Source organism: Mobula birostris, chromosome 4 (genome assembly GCF_030028105.1).
Source record: "Mobula birostris isolate sMobBir1 chromosome 4, sMobBir1.hap1, whole genome shotgun sequence".
NCBI classification, from domain to species: Eukaryota; Metazoa; Chordata; class Chondrichthyes; order Myliobatiformes; family Myliobatidae; genus Mobula; species Mobula birostris.
The window spans coordinates 29,991,498-30,007,230 of NC_092373.1; the positions used below are offsets into that span (position 1 = coordinate 29,991,498).

Below are 15,733 nucleotides of genomic sequence, written 5' to 3' on the forward strand. Positions count from 1 at the left end.
TCCTCCAGTGTGTTGTGTGTGTTGCTTTGACCCCAGCATCTGCAGAGTATTTTGTGGTCTGTATCATTTGTCCCTTCTGAATAGGGGTGATTTGTTTACTTGAATGGAAAATAATGACAAAGTTGCCTTTTTTGGCCATCATAAACTGTTTTGATCCATTTCTGTTTCACCAATCAAGTTGTAGGTTTCCAAGAACATAAGTCAACTTGAACTCTTATAGTAACTTAGTATGAAAATTTTGAGTTTCATAATCTGACAGTGTATGAGTCCACCATGGTTCCTCTCATAATTTGGAGAAATGCTTTTCTGAATTACATATAACTTTTGCCCTGTTGTTTTGAGAGGCCTAAAGGTTATTCATCTTTAATTTAGAGGTAATTCTATATTTTATCTTCTGTTGTGCATCCCCTTCACTGGAAAATTAGTTGCGAATGCCCTCTGGTAGTTTGTAAGAAAGCAGTTCATTGGTAACAGATCAATTGAGCAGTTTCAATGCTTATCTGGCAGGCAGATGCAAACTATGTCTGCATCAGCATTTCTAACACATCCAAGTCACTGTGTTTCAGTACATGTGTGCAGTTTCACGCATGTAGGTCACTGGCAAAGCAGATCTCAACAAGTTGCATTTGTTTAAGCCAGCGGTCCCCAACTACCGGGCCGCAGACCGGCACCGGGCCACAAAGCATGTGCTACTGGGCCATGAGGAAACAATATGAGTCAGTTGCACCTTTCCTCATTCCCTGTCATGCACTGTTGAACTTTGAACATAGGGTTGCCAACTGTCCCGTATTTGCCGGGATATCCCGTATATTGGGCTAAATTGGTTTGTCCATACGCCCTTGTCCTGTATTTCCCCTGCCAAGGTAGAGCGTTCCTATGAAACGGTTCGTGCTGAAATGGCGTAAAGTGAAAAAGCAATTGCCATTAATTTATATGGGGAAATTTTTTGAGCATTCCTAGACCCAAAAAATAACCTACCAAATCATACCAAATAACACACAAAACCGAAAATAACACTAACATATAGTAAAAGCAGGAATGATATGATAAATACACAGCCTATATAAAGTAGAAATAATGTATGTACAGTATAGTTGGGAAGATTATGGCAAAACTGATTTGTGAGGGGAAAGAAATCGGCACTTACACGCAATATGTACACGTCACACATGTGCACACAGGTGCCCGCACAAGGCTTCATGGTCATGGGAGTCTTTCCTGGGGTAAACACAAGTGTCCTGGGATTTGACTGCTACTTTTGTCCCTTATTTGGGAGTGATAAATTTGGCAACCCTAACTGTAAAAGACATGTTGAGGTGAGTTTAATCCTACTTGAACACCGCCCCCCGCACCCCCCCCCCCCCACCCCCGGGTCGGACGGTCCGCAAGGATATTGTCAATATTAAACCGGTCCGTGGTGCAAAAAAGGTTGGGGACCCCTGGTTTAAGCGAACGGATTTTTATTTTGTTGGAATTAGGAAGTAAATTTAAAAGCAAATTAAAAATACAATTTATATTTTCATCATGATCTAATGTTTTAATTTTGTCTGACGTAGTTTGGTTTTGTATAATTTTGTATGTTCAATTTGAATAGTGTAGATAATTTGTATTTTTTTTGCATTAGTAAAAAATTATTTGTCTATACATTGTGTCACACTTTAATGCTTTTTAAATTCATTGGATTGGTTTGATCAAAGCAGTAGCCTATCAGAACAATTTTTAGGGACTTTAGATTAAAACTAAAAAAACTTTCAAGAGGGCATAGTTGAAGCATCCAGAGTAATAAAAGAATATTATCAATAGAGTTTGTATTAGTCATGAAAAGATGGTGTTACTCAGGAAAGAAAGCGAGATTGAGAATGGAATGTGACCTATGAAGATGGTCGTAATGTATTTTACAAGCCTCTGTTCTTGAGGAATGTTATTTCCTAACTGGTCCATTTTTTAATTGGAAGAGATTTATCCTGTGTCCTTGACCCAGACTAAACAGAATATAACAAAAATAAAGCTCACTCCTCTTGTACATAGTGACAGCTCACCTTAAAGAGAGGTTTATCGGCAATCACTGCCATTTTAGCTTTTCTACATTTTGAAATATCTCCAAGTTGCTTTAACCAACCCTTGGGTATATGTCTTTTTGCTATGTAAGCCATACTATAACTTGCGTTATATTGCAACCTACTGCAATGCAATTAAAAACCATTGGATTGGTTTAAGCCAGTGGTCCTCAACCACCAGGCCGCCAAGATGTGCTACCGGACTGCGAAGAAACGATATGATTTGGCGATATGAAAAGATATTGAGTCAGCTGCACGTTTCCTCATTCCCTGTCACGCACTGTTGAACTTGAACATGCCCCCCCCCCCCGTCAGCAGGTCTGCAAGAATATCGTGAATATTAAACTGGTCCGCAGTGCAGGTCTGCAAGAATATCGTGAATATTAAACTGGTCCGCAGTGCAAAAAAGGTTGGGGACCCCTGGTTTAAGCCATTATTGCTTGGAATGCTTGCCCATGAGGGTAAACCTGAAACTTTGTAGGGTTTTGTTGAAGAGGCATGATATTACCTAATCCACTGTTAATAGTGGGACAAAATGAATTCTCCTTATGGTAACACACATCAAAGTTGCTGGTGAACGCAGCAGGCCAGGCAGCACCTCTAGGAAGAGGTACAGTCGACGTTTCGGGCCGAGACCCTTCGTCCTGATGAAACGTCCGGCCCGAAATGTCGACTGTACCTCTTCCTAGAGGTGCTGCCTGGCCTACTGCGTTCACCAGCAACTTTGATGTATGTTGATTGAATTTCCAGCATCTGCAGAATTCCTCGTGTTTACGTTATCTCCTTATGGTATATAGAATTTTAAGATATTGTTACATTCCAGTTGCTCTATGAAAATGGCAAAACAAAACTAGCTAACCATTAGTAAAAGAAATATTGGCATTAACTGTTGAATTACTTTTCAAGTGTAATGTTATAAAAGAGAAGGGGAGAACCTTTTGTGAACCATGAGTAACAATTCAAATATTATTTTTATTCAAGTAACTGATAGTGTTTTATATTGTGGGGATGGCCAAGTTCTCATGTTTGCTACACATTATAAATTATGATGTTGTAGTATTTGTTGTATATAACTTCAAAATTTGGTCAATCTAGCATTTAGAGCTATTGGATCTAACCTTTTTAGTAAAGTATTTGTTTTCTAGATCTATCATTAAACCTGTAGTACGTTACAAAACTTAATCTTTCTATGAGAATTTAGAAAGAACAATAAGAAAATGTGTTTTAAATTCTTCTGTCAAAGGATTAGATTTTATTCAGACTGATTGCTGATCAAGGATGTAAGTGTGTTTGAAATAGGAGATTGCTGAAGATATGGGAGTCTTGTTTCTCATCAGAATTATGTGTGTGCATGTATTTGCAAACTTGCTTTTTTTTTTGATTTTGTGGCCAAACATTAATTGAAATTTGGTTTTGCAATGAAAGCATTGTTTTCTCTTGGTCAGCTGACTTACGTCTTTTAAAAATAAAACAAGAGTTCCTGTGGGCGTAACTATTTCTAAAGCATTTCCCAGGGAGGGTTGAAAACCAGATCAGATGATGATAAAGTAACTAGACTACAGTCATAATTAGATAAATGATTTAAGATAATAAAGGACATGGGAAATTCATAAAGAAATTGGATTAGAACAGATGTTCTGATAAGGGATGTTATCATCGGCACAAGCTCTCCCCCAATAGCTTCCTGTGCTGACAATAATTGGATAGCCCTGTGGGTTGGTAAGATTACTTAGTTTTTCAAAAATGTTGCATTTTGGAATACAGCTATCAGATATGAATATGACATATAAAAGAAATTTCTGTTCTTTAATATATAAATTATGTTGTTGCTAGAATGAGGTCATTAATTGATTAGATTGGTCATTGTCCTGACACTACAATCCATTGACCTTGCTTGTGATTCAATACCAGCAGCTACAAGCATTTCAATTGAATTTGCGTGCTTGTGCAAAATGTGGATGTTACAAGTGGTTGATTAATGGGTCACAAAATAGAATAATGTGTGCAGCATCTTTCTGGAACATTTTTAAAGTTACTCTGATCAGAGGAAATGGTGTTGTAAGTGACATGAGAAATTGATACAGATGTATTGAAGTATTTGATATATCCACCTTTCAAATTAATACGGAGCTAACAATAATAATTGAAGACACTGAACATACACTCAGCTTTTTATTTTAAGTTTTTATCTTCAGGTTTTTGAAATTAGTATCTCCAAAAAAAACCTAGTCATTGGTAAATCTAGTAGGTGTATACTTCCAAATTTAAGCAAAGTACTTTCTTGTAAATTGTTGACAAGAGGATTAAAGATTGAACATGTGTGGCCAGAAGAGATGACTTGAGGTATAAGGAAGAGACCATGAAAAGATTTGATGATAAAGACAAATAGATTTTATACTCAAAATATTTGGGTATGAAAAGTAAATTAGTATTATTAAGTACTGACGATATGGAAAAACAGGACCAGACTAATTAAACTGCGTAGAGAATAGTAAGGGGAGTGTTTTGGAGAGAGAGAGAACCATATGAAGTCACTGGAAGATCAATTAAATCTCAAGGTTTAAAATTGGAGAAGCACTTTAGTTCTTCTATAAAATTAGTGCAGCCCTTTGACCATCTCTTTGCTGTTTAAAGCTGTTAAGAAATTTCAGTGGTGGGACAAAGAGCATTCATTCAAGCAACACACACAAAATGCTGGTGGAATGCAGCAGGCCAGACAGCATCTATAGGAAGAGGTACATTTGACGTTGAACATCCATTCAACATCATCAAAGTTTAACATGTTTGTGATTTGGCCTAATGGAGATGTCCTCTTAAATTTTTCCTCCCAGCTTTCAATTGCATTTGACAGTTTGTACATTGAAAAAATAGTTGCTACAGAGGAGCATAATGGTTATCAGGTGCCCATGGAAATGCAAGCTAGTGCATACACTGCCTTAGCTTATCCAGAGAAATTGCATCTGACTGCCGTTTAATTTAATTTCCTTCCTGAGTACTATAATTATATGTAATTAGATTATTGAAATGACACAACCTGATTTGGCTGCTATAAGACTTTTGACCCTGGTTAAACTCTTTCATTCCAGTGTTATCTTTCAAAGTTTCTCTGCACTCTTAAATTTCATCACTTGTTAATCAAACTAATGTAATAGCAAAATAGAAAAGCAGAACGAGGAAAGATACAGGCTGCCTTTAGCCACAGTACTTTCTCATTGGCTTGAGTGAGGCAAATTTTGGAATAATTGCTGATTTTAACTGAAGAAAGTAGGCTATAATATTCAAAAATATCCACATGCGCAATGGTTGTAACAGTTTTGGCCACTTAAGCTGAATATGCAAGCAGGTAACACTTTTTATTGTTGTAATGTACATCAGTAAATGTATAAAAATGATCAAACATTATTTGAAATGCTGGTTGAGAATGAATTGGGTTGAAGTATAGAGAGCTGAGTTCTGTATTGATTTGCCTCCATTGCTGTTAACACCATTATTAGGGTCTTAACCACATTCCGTCGTGTCCAATAATGACAGGAAACCTGTGTGGGAGAGTTCTTAAAGTGGAAAAGCCATTAAAATATCCACGTTAATGACAGTTGCTTGTAGAAAATGAACATAGAAGTAAGTATTAATTGTATTCAGAAATGGGATTGAAACAAGAGCAATTTTCCTTTGGGATCCTTTTGCTGGGTTTCTATCACAATTGTGGTGGCCATATTTTGCTAAGGACACAAATAGGAAGATGCCTATGACTTTACTGAAGATGAGTCAATTCTCTGTACCTGCAAGATAAGGCAATACCATCTCTATTTTTAAATGTAGACCGGGATATTGCTGCTTCCTCCAAAATGTGGGCTTTCAACTGCCTCTTCTATTCTCTAAGTGTATGCATGCACATATGTTTGGTTGTGTTATGAAGTAGTAGTTGTATATTGTAATAGATAACTTTATAAAGAAACTTGTGTTCATTTCCTGATGATATAAGAATCCAAAAGATTAATGAAAAGATTCATCCTTTGTATTTATACTGCTGTTTTGCTTTGTATATAGGTGTGTGTATGAATAATTTGTTTTGCTTTTGCTCAGTGGGAACAAATCCTAATTTACTTTATGCTTCTCTTTTCCAGAATGACATCTCCCTAGCTTTCAGCAAGTCCTACATGGAACTAATGACCCAGGCTTCGAATAATTTGTACAGTACTACTAGGACCTCACTTTCACATAAATTATGGTACAACCCGTCAAAATCACTCCAGTTTGCTGCAAGAAACCTCAGGACATAATTTTTTGACTGGATTGCATGTTCGTCTTTGTGAGTGTCCTTGTGCATATGTGCATCTGTGATGCACAGTCAGCGTTATGACACAAGCACTATAGCGAATCTGCCTCAGTTTCCTCATCAGGACATTCTACTTCAATAATCTCAGTAAACAGAAACGGAAAAACTATCAGCAATGCAACTCAGACGCCTAACCTGGACTGTAACATAATGCATTAACCTTGACTTTCACATGCTGCTGAAAAACATTAAGGTTTTCACTGTAAATTATTAAGTATAGAGAAGTATTGATTTTTAAGAAGTTGCTAATGTTTGAAAAATACAGAATAATATTTAACAGTTTTTGCTTCCTTTATATTGATACTTTTTTGAACTGAACGTGTAACTTTTTTTCCTGATGCACATCCATTATTGATGTGTCTGGAAATAAATTACAGTTCTAAATATAAACAATTTTGTTTAAAACTTGTGAATATATGTAGTGAAAATGGATTATGTTTCTATTCTTGGATAAAGGCTGTTTATACATAGCATAATCCTGAAGTACAGGCTTTCGTGTACAGTCCCTGTCACTGATATGGTTAAAATACCAGTAATGCAATCTACCTGCATAGAAAATTTCACGATTTTATACTCAGCCTTCCTACGTGAGATATATTGCAGATGGGATGTTAACGTCGCTATACATGGTACTGAATTTCAGTGAAAATCAAAACTGTACACAAAAACAATCACATTTAGTCTTCCTTTTCTTTATGTATATATTCTGTACCTGGGCAATGTATACATACATGAACTGCCATGGGATGGGCAGTGTTGTGTTTGTAATTTCTGGAGATTTACCCCCACCCACCCACCTTTCCCCAGCTCCGTGTAAGTAATAAATTAGAAAATGAGTTCACTCTTTTGTCCTGCTGGTGAATTGATTAAATAATAGGATGTGTTTTTACTGCTCACAAGATGATTCACAGGGTGCTTTATGTAGAAATTTACAAAACGTTGGAAATAATTGCTACCTCTTAATGCTGAAACGTTGGTAGTTTTTACTAGTGAATTGATCCTAAAACAAAATAAACTCTTATAGGATTGACATGCAAGAAAGTTTGGAACAAGATGCAAAAGTAAGTTTGGATGGGTATGAAGCATTTTGGGTAATGCAGGGAAATGTTATGGAAATAAAGCTCTTATTTAAAAAATGATTTATAATTTGTGATCTAGGTTATTTGCTAAATTGTAAAAGTGCTGTTTTATATTCGGTTCTGATTACCTGTCTCAAAGAACTAGTCCCAATTTTAACCTTTGCTTGTTTCACTGGATTGCTAGAGGCATTGATCTTGGGCATGCTTGAGTGCTTGCTGCACACTTGAGTGCCCGGTGGAGGGCGCTGATGCTTTTTTGCTGATAGGGCGGGGTCGTTGCCTTGCTGCTGCTCGTGCGTGGCAGGGAGAGCGGGGGGCTTTGGGTTTCTAACATTTAACTGTCATTCATCCTTTGGGGCATTCCTTTGTTTTCATGGATGTTTGCGAAGAAAAAGAATTTCAGGATGTATATTGTATACATTTCTCTGACATTAAATGTACCTGCTGAAACCTATTTTAAAATATCCTTCCCTCTACTGTATAAAGGATTGATACTTCCAGCAATTTTGATAATGCACATAAGTATTTCATGCGTGGTCTCTTGCACAATTATTTAGCTGCATTTTATGAGTTAGATTTCATATTCAGTCTTTTATGACAAGATTTTACTGCAAAAATGCTGGAAGTAATACATCACCTTGTGTGAATACTTTGACAGTGGCTCATCATTCAGAAATTTTCTTATGTAAAATAACATCTAATCACAGCTGAACACTTTTCATTTTTTTATTAAAAGATGACCTGGACTGGTTATTAAAATAAGAGGAGTTAGGAGACACAAATGATTGAAGCTTCCAGCAGAACTGGAATCAGAATCAAATGTATTATCACTGCATACACGATGTGAAATTTGTTGTTTTATTGCAGCAGTACAATGCAAAGATAGAAGAAATTGCTATAAATTACAAAAAGGTGCAAAAACAAAAGCAGCAGCAAAAAATGCATTTTTGATCTTAAACTGTTTAGATAACCTGCTACAGGAAGTATTTGAGCAGTGGCATTAAACCAAAAAAACAGTGTTTAAGAACTAAATAATGCCTTGCTCCAGATTGGCAACAAGAAATGCTTACTGGATTTCAGCTTTAAAAAAAATTAAATCCACCTTTTTATTTGCTTTCTCCCAGTGAGCCTACATCTTCATTGAAGTGATAATTGAATTTAAAATGAACTCAATTAGGAAAAGCAGAAGTTGACAATAGTCCCTTAGTGAGTGGAGGTCTTCATAATTGGTTCTGTTAGTTTAGGTTCTGACTTTTGTGCTGACATGCAGAAATGGTTGACATTTGAAAATAAAAGCTGTGATTAAGAAATCTGTGGAAGATGCCAAAACAGAGTAATAAAAACATGAATCACTGGACTGCAGGAAGATATCAATGAATTGGTTTGGCAGACAAAAAAGAAATGACAAATAGAAGTGGCTGGCATCCTGCAAGTCCTGTGACCCAGGTTCATTTGTGACCTTGGATGCTGATGGTCTGGAATTTGCCACTTCTCGCTGAACGTGTGTGATTTCCCCTGGGTGCTCTAGTTTCTTGCCAAATAGCAAAACCATGCAGATTGGTAGGTTATTTGTTAACTGTAACTAGTATGTAGGTGACTGGTAGAACTCAGTAGGAATTGTTGAGAATATGGACCACATCAAATGGGATTAGTGTAACTGGGTTGGAATGGTTTTGGGTCAAAGGATCTGTTTCCATGCTGTATGCTTCTGAAGTAAAACAAAGGCATGGAACTACAAGATAAGTTGTACATGCATTCTGTTCCTCCATGTTTGCTTGTATGTCCATAAATCTCTGAACACAGAGCAAATTGATAGTGATTCTGAATGCATACAGGATCATTTAATTTTTTGGGTGAGGCACAGTATGATAGGAAAATCATACAGGAACTATCTAACTCTAGTTAGAACATAGCTATTGAAAAGTCCTTAACACATTACAGGAAGATGAGATTTTTTGAGGTTCCCAGGGCTGGCAAGTTATGAAGGGAGTCTGGGTTGTGTTTGCTTCCTTGATGAGGGGAGACTCAAATCATTTAAAATCAAAAGGCGGGCAGAGTGGGGCATAGTTAGTATAAAACGGAAGGGTGTTACGGGCGAATTGTTTTACGTATTGAATAATGGTGGTGTGGGACTCCCTGAAAAAGCTGGTGGAGGCAGAAACCTCACAAGAGATAATAAAAATAAGGCATTTCTAGCAGGTGCTGTTTGTTGAGTTACAGTGTTTGAAAAGTAGTTTGCTATGCTTGTGAAGATTCTCAACCAACACGCCACTACCAGGAAAGCAGGAAACGAACTAATTTAAAGCCTATTTTTTTGTCTTTGATGAGCCCAAGGGTTTCCCATGACCTTATAGGAGGTTGGCTTTAAGAATACCTACTTGGTGCTTTTTTTTTACTGGTTCCTGTGCTTTGAGGAAAAGTTCTTGGAAGTGCTTGAAATACCCCTAATTTTAAGGCATACTAGCAGTCTACTGGAGTTGTTTCTGTCTAGTAAATATTAATCTTTATTTTTGAGAGATTTTCCAGTCAAGATGGCACCAAGCTGCAATATCTGTTCAGGTCGTGGCTCAGTCCTAGGTTTTTTTTTAGGTCCATGGGGTTGGTTTTGGAGACGGTGTGGGAGTTAGTGGTTAAATTTGTATTTAGGAACAGGTATAAGGGGTAGTTAAGAGGTCAGGGGCAGGAGCCGGTGTTTGGAATCCAGGATGGTCTTCCACAGTCAAAGACCAGTGATCCCTGTGGATGGACAGTGAATTGGCAGGTGCAGAGGATGAAGACCAGTGATTTTCCCGTGGGCAATGACAAGTTTGCTGAACCTAATGGATGAGGGCTGGTGACCCCCTATGTCTGAGTTCCTCCACATCAGCAAGTCCTGGTGTTGGAAGTCCATGTGGGCAGGAACCATGAGAGCAGGTGAGCCCCTACCCAAACAGGCTGGCGAGTCCTAGGGTCAATAACCAAGGTTTGGCTAAGTCCAGGAATCAGTATGTCCAGAGGTTGAAGACTTGACATCCTAGTGTATATTAAAACCATGTCTATTTTATTTGATACAGTCTTCATCTCTGCTCCCATGGTCAAGTAATGTTGATATGAACATTTATGGCAGATAAATATATCTAGAGAGGAAATTTCGAGAACAAAGAACACAACGTAGAACAGCCTAGCACAGGAACAGGTTCTTTAGCCCACAATGTTGTGCTAAACCAAATAAATTAGTAATCAAATGGCCAACTAAACTAATCCCATATGTGTGTGCCATATGTCTGTTTTCCTCATATTCATGTACCTACCTAAACATATCATAAAACACCCTTGTGTATCTGCCTTTACTACCACCCCAGGCACCCAACACTGTTTAAAAAAGAAAAAATCAAAACTTGCCTTCACATCTCTAAAATTACCCCCTTTAACCTTCAATGCACAGCCTCTGATATTAAACATTTCAACCCGAAGAAAAAGATACTGTCTGTCTACTCGATCTATGCCTCTCATAATCTTATAAACCTCCATCAAATCTCCCCTCAGTCTCTGCTGTTCCAGAAAAAAACAACCCAAATTGTACAACCTCTTGTCACAACACACTCACTCTAATCCAGGCAGCTTCCTGGTAAATCACATCCTTTCCAAAGACTGGACATCCTTCCTATAATGGAGCAATGAGAACTGAATGCAATACTCAAGATGCTAACTAGAGAATGCACCACAATTTAGGATAGTTTTTTTTTCTGTTTAATATGAAATTGCTTTTAGATTTCAGAATAAGACTTCACATTGCATCATCTATATGAGGCTACCCGAGCAGGGAACCCCACCATCCAGGTCATGCTCTCTTTTCACTGTTGCCATCAGGAAGAAGGTACAGGAGAAGGACTCACGTCACCATGTTCAAAAAGTTATTACCACTCAATCATCAGGCTCTTGAACCAGTGGGAATAAGTTCACGTAACTTCACTTGGTCCATTACTGAACGGTTCCCACAACCTATGGACTCACTCTCAGGGACTCTTCATTGCATACTCTCGATATTTATTGCTTATTTATTTATTATCTTACCTCGAAGTCCCTCTATAAAGTGTCGCACTTTTGGAGAACAAGCCAGAAAAGGGCATACACAGTGAATAGTAGGGCAGTAGGAAAAAGGGATTTGGAAATAAAGATCCACAATTCCTTAAAAGAGATGTTACAGGTAGATACTGCCATAAAGAGTGTTTTTGGCACATTTGACCATCATAAATCAGAGTACTGAGTACAGGAATTGGGATGTTCTCTTGAAATTACTGTATATAAAACATTGTGGAAAAGTGTGTATGGAACCGGAGGAGATAGCAGAGATGCTTAATACCTTATACTTTATTGTCCCCAAACAATTGATACTAGAATGTACAATTATCACAGCGATATTTGATTCTGCGCTTCCCGCTCCCTGGATTACAAATATTAAATATTAAAAATATTTAAAATAGTAAAAATGGGTAAATATTTTAAAATTAAATTATAAATCATAAAAAGAAAAATGGAAAGTAAGGTAGTGCAAAAAAACAGAGAGGCAGGTCTGGATATTTGGAGGGTATGGCCCAGATCCGGTCAGGATCCGTTCAGCAGTCTTATAGTTGGAAAGAAGCTGTTCCCAAATCTGGCTGTACGAGTCTTCAAGCTCCTGAGCCTTCTCCCGGAGGGAAGAGGGACGAAAAGTGTGTTGGCTGGATGAATACTTTGCTTCAGTATTCACTACAGAAAAGGATCCTGGCAATTGTAGAAATGACTTACAGCGGATTGAAAAGCTTGAGCATATAGACATTAAGAAAGAGGATGTGCTGGAGCTTTTGGAAAGCATCAAGTTGGATAAGTCTCTGGGACCAGACAAAATATACCCCAGGCTATTGTGGGAGGCGAGGGAGGAGATTGCTGAGCCTCTGGCAATGATCTTTGCATCATCAATGGGGACTGGAGAGGTTCTGGAGGATTGGAGGGTTGCAGATGTTGTTCTCTTGTTCAAGAAAGGGAGTAGAGATAGCCCAGGAAATTATACACCAATGAGTCTGATTTCAGTGGTTGGTAAGTTGATGGAAAAGATCCTGAGAGGCAGGATTTATGAACACTTGGAGAGGCATAATATGATTAGGAATAGTCAGCATGGTTTTGTCAAAGGCCTTACGAGCCTGATCAAATTTTTTAAAGATGTAACTAAACACGTTGATGAAGGTAGAGCAGTAGATGTAGTGTATATGGATATCAGCAAGGCATTTGATAAGGTAACCCATGCCGGGCTTATTGAGAAAGTAAGTAGGCATGGGATCCAAGGGGACCTTGCTCTATGGATCTAGAATTGGCTTGCCTAGAGAAGGCAAAGAGTGGTTGCAGATGGGTCATATTCTGTATGGAGGTTGGTGACCAGCGGCGTGTGCCTCGGGGATCTGTTCTGGGACCCCTTCTCTTCGTGATTTTTATAAATGATCTGAATGAGGAAGTGGAGGGATGGGTTAGTAAATTTGCTAATAACAAAAGGGTTGGGGGTGTTGTGGACAGTGCGGAGGGCTGTCAGAGGTTACAGCAGGACATTGATAGGATGCAAAACTGGGCTGAGAAGTGGCAGATGGAGTTCAACCCAGATAAGTGTGAGATGGTTCATTTTGGTAGGTCAAATATGATAGCAGAATATAGTATTAATGGTAAGACTCTTGGCAGTGTGGAGGATCAGAGGGATCTTGGGGTCCAAGTCCATAGGACGCACAAAGCTGATGTGCAGGCTGACTCTGTGGTTAAGAAGGCATACAGTGCATTGGCCTTCATCAACCGTGGGATTGAGTTCAAGACCTGAGATGTAATGTTACAACTATATAGGACCCTGGTCAGAACCCACTTGGAGTACTGTGCTCGGTTCTGGTCATGGAAACTATAGAAAGGGTGCAGAAAAGGTTTACAAGGATATTGCCTGGATTGGGGAGCATGCCTTATGAGAATAGGTTGAGTAAGCTTGGCCTTTTCTCCTTGGAGCGACAGAGGATGAGAGGTGACCTGAAAGAGGTGTATAAGATGATGAGAGGCATTGATCGTGTGGATAGTCAGAGGCTTTTTCCTAGGGCTGAAGTGGCCAACACAAGACGGAGCAGTTTTAAGGTGCTTGGAAGTAGGTACAGAGGAGATGTCAGAGGTAAGTTTTTTTTTATGCAGAGAATGGTGACTGCGTGGAATGGGCTGCTGGTGATGGTAGTAGAGGTGGATACAATAGGGTCTTTTAAGAGACTCCTGGATAGGTACATGGAGTTTAGAAAAATAGAGGGCTATGGGTAACCCTAGGTAATTTCTAAAGTAAGTACATGTTTGGCACTGCATTATGGGCCGAAGGGTTTGTATTGTGCTGTAGATTTTCTATTTTTCTATTGGTGAAGTCTAATTTGGAGTATTGTGTCCAATATCTACAGGAAACATCAATAAGATTGAAGGAGTACAAAGAAAATTTACAAGGATGTTGCCTGAACTTGACTTGAGGTATAAGGAACAGGCTGAATCGGTTAGTATTTTATTCCCTGGAGCATAGGAGAATGAGGGGCAAGTTAACAGAGGTATACAAAATTATGAGGGGTATAGATAGGGTAAATGCAAGTTGGATTTCTCCTCTGAAGTTGGTTGAGGCTAGAGCTAGAAATCAAAGATTAAGGGTGAAAGGTAAAATATTTAAGGGGAGCTTGAGGGGAAACTTTATTCAGTGAGTGGAGCGAATGTGAAAAGAGCTGCAGTGCAAGTGGTGGATATGGGTTTAATTGCAACATGTGAGAGATGTTTTGGATAGGTACATCGATGAGACATGTATGGGGGCTATGGTCTACGTTCAGGTTGATGGGCCTAAGCAGAATAACAGTTTGATACAGACTAGATGGGCTGAAGGGCCTGTTTCTGTGCAGCAGTGTTTTATGACTCTAACCTTCCTTATATCTACACAGGTCTGCAACCTTCCAAGATGACTAACCTTTCCCAGTTCTGCATTCTTGATTCTATCTGTTGCTGCACCAACATCAGCTGTGCTTCAGCTGCTGAGGAAATTTCTCCACGAAAATCTGTTTTCTTTCATTAAGAAGCAGATGTGGAGGAGTATGCCTCATGATCAACTCTTCTTGGTGCACAAATATATCAGGGCTGTTCCAATTCTGCTCACCAGAACTGGAATATCTAGCAGTAAAGTGTCATCCTTTTTACCTACCACGGGAGTTCTCTGGGGTCATTCTGGTAGCAGCTTACATTCCACGTCAGGCCAATGTCAAACAGGCTTTAGATGATCTGAGTAATGAGATCAACATGCACAAAACAGCACACCCTAACGCCTTCACCATCATTTTGGGAGATTTTAACAAGGTCAGTCTGAAGAAATCACTAAGCAACTACCATCTACAGATCACTTGCAATACCAGACGAAACAACACACTGGACCATTGCTACACCACCATCAAGAATGCCTACCGTGCTATCCCATGCCCTCACTTCTGGAAGACTGCAGCACCAGCAGTGAGGATCAAGAAGGTTTGGACAAGGGAAGCACAGGAGTGCCTACAGGACTGCTTTGAATTGGTGGACTGGACTGTATTTAGGGATTCATCTTTAAATCTGGATGAGTATGCTGCAGTTGTTACCGACTTCATTAAAACCTGTGTGGATGAGTGTGTGCCTACAAAGACTTACTGTACATTCCCAAACCAAAAGCTGTGGATGAAATAGGAGATATGTCGTCTGCTGTAGGCTAGATCTGTGGCATTCAAGTCTGGCAACCCAGGCCTCAATCAAAGAACCAGGTATGATTTGCGAAGGGTTATTTCAAGGGCAAAGAGACAATTTCAAACAAGGTTGGAGGCAATATCAGATGCACAGCAACTCTGGCAGGGTCTGCAAGACATTACTTCCTACAAAGCGAAACCCAATAGTATGAATGGCAGCAATGCTTCATTACCAGATGAAGTCAACGCGTTCTATGCATGCTTTGAAAGGAAGAACACAACTACAGCTGTGAAGATCCCTGCTGCACCTGATGACCCTGTGATCTCCATCTCAGAGGCCGATGTTAGACTGTCTTTAAAGAGAGTGAATCCTCGCAAGGCAGAAGGTTCTGATGGTGTACCTGGTAAGGCTCTGAAAACCTGTGCCAACCAACTAGCGGGAGTATTCAAGGACATTTTCAATCTCTCACTGCTACGGGCAGAAGTTCCCACTTGCTTCAAAAAGGCAACTATTATACCAGTGCCTAATAATGACTTTCGCCCAGTTGCACTCAC

General features: G+C 39.0%; 1 protein-coding gene across 1 annotated transcript in view; it reads left to right on the forward strand.

Annotated features, from left to right (window-relative positions):
* The window catches only part of irs1 (insulin receptor substrate 1), a 54,200-nt gene extending 46,966 nt beyond the window's left edge, over positions 1-7,234 (forward strand). The window contains exon 2 of the mRNA XM_072255090.1: positions 6,182-7,234. Within this exon, the coding sequence (XP_072111191.1) occupies positions 6,182-6,186 (5 nt within the window). The 3' untranslated portion in view covers positions 6,187-7,234. The remainder of the gene's footprint in view (positions 1-6,181) is intronic.
* The last annotated feature ends 8,499 nt before the right edge of the window (positions 7,235-15,733 follow it).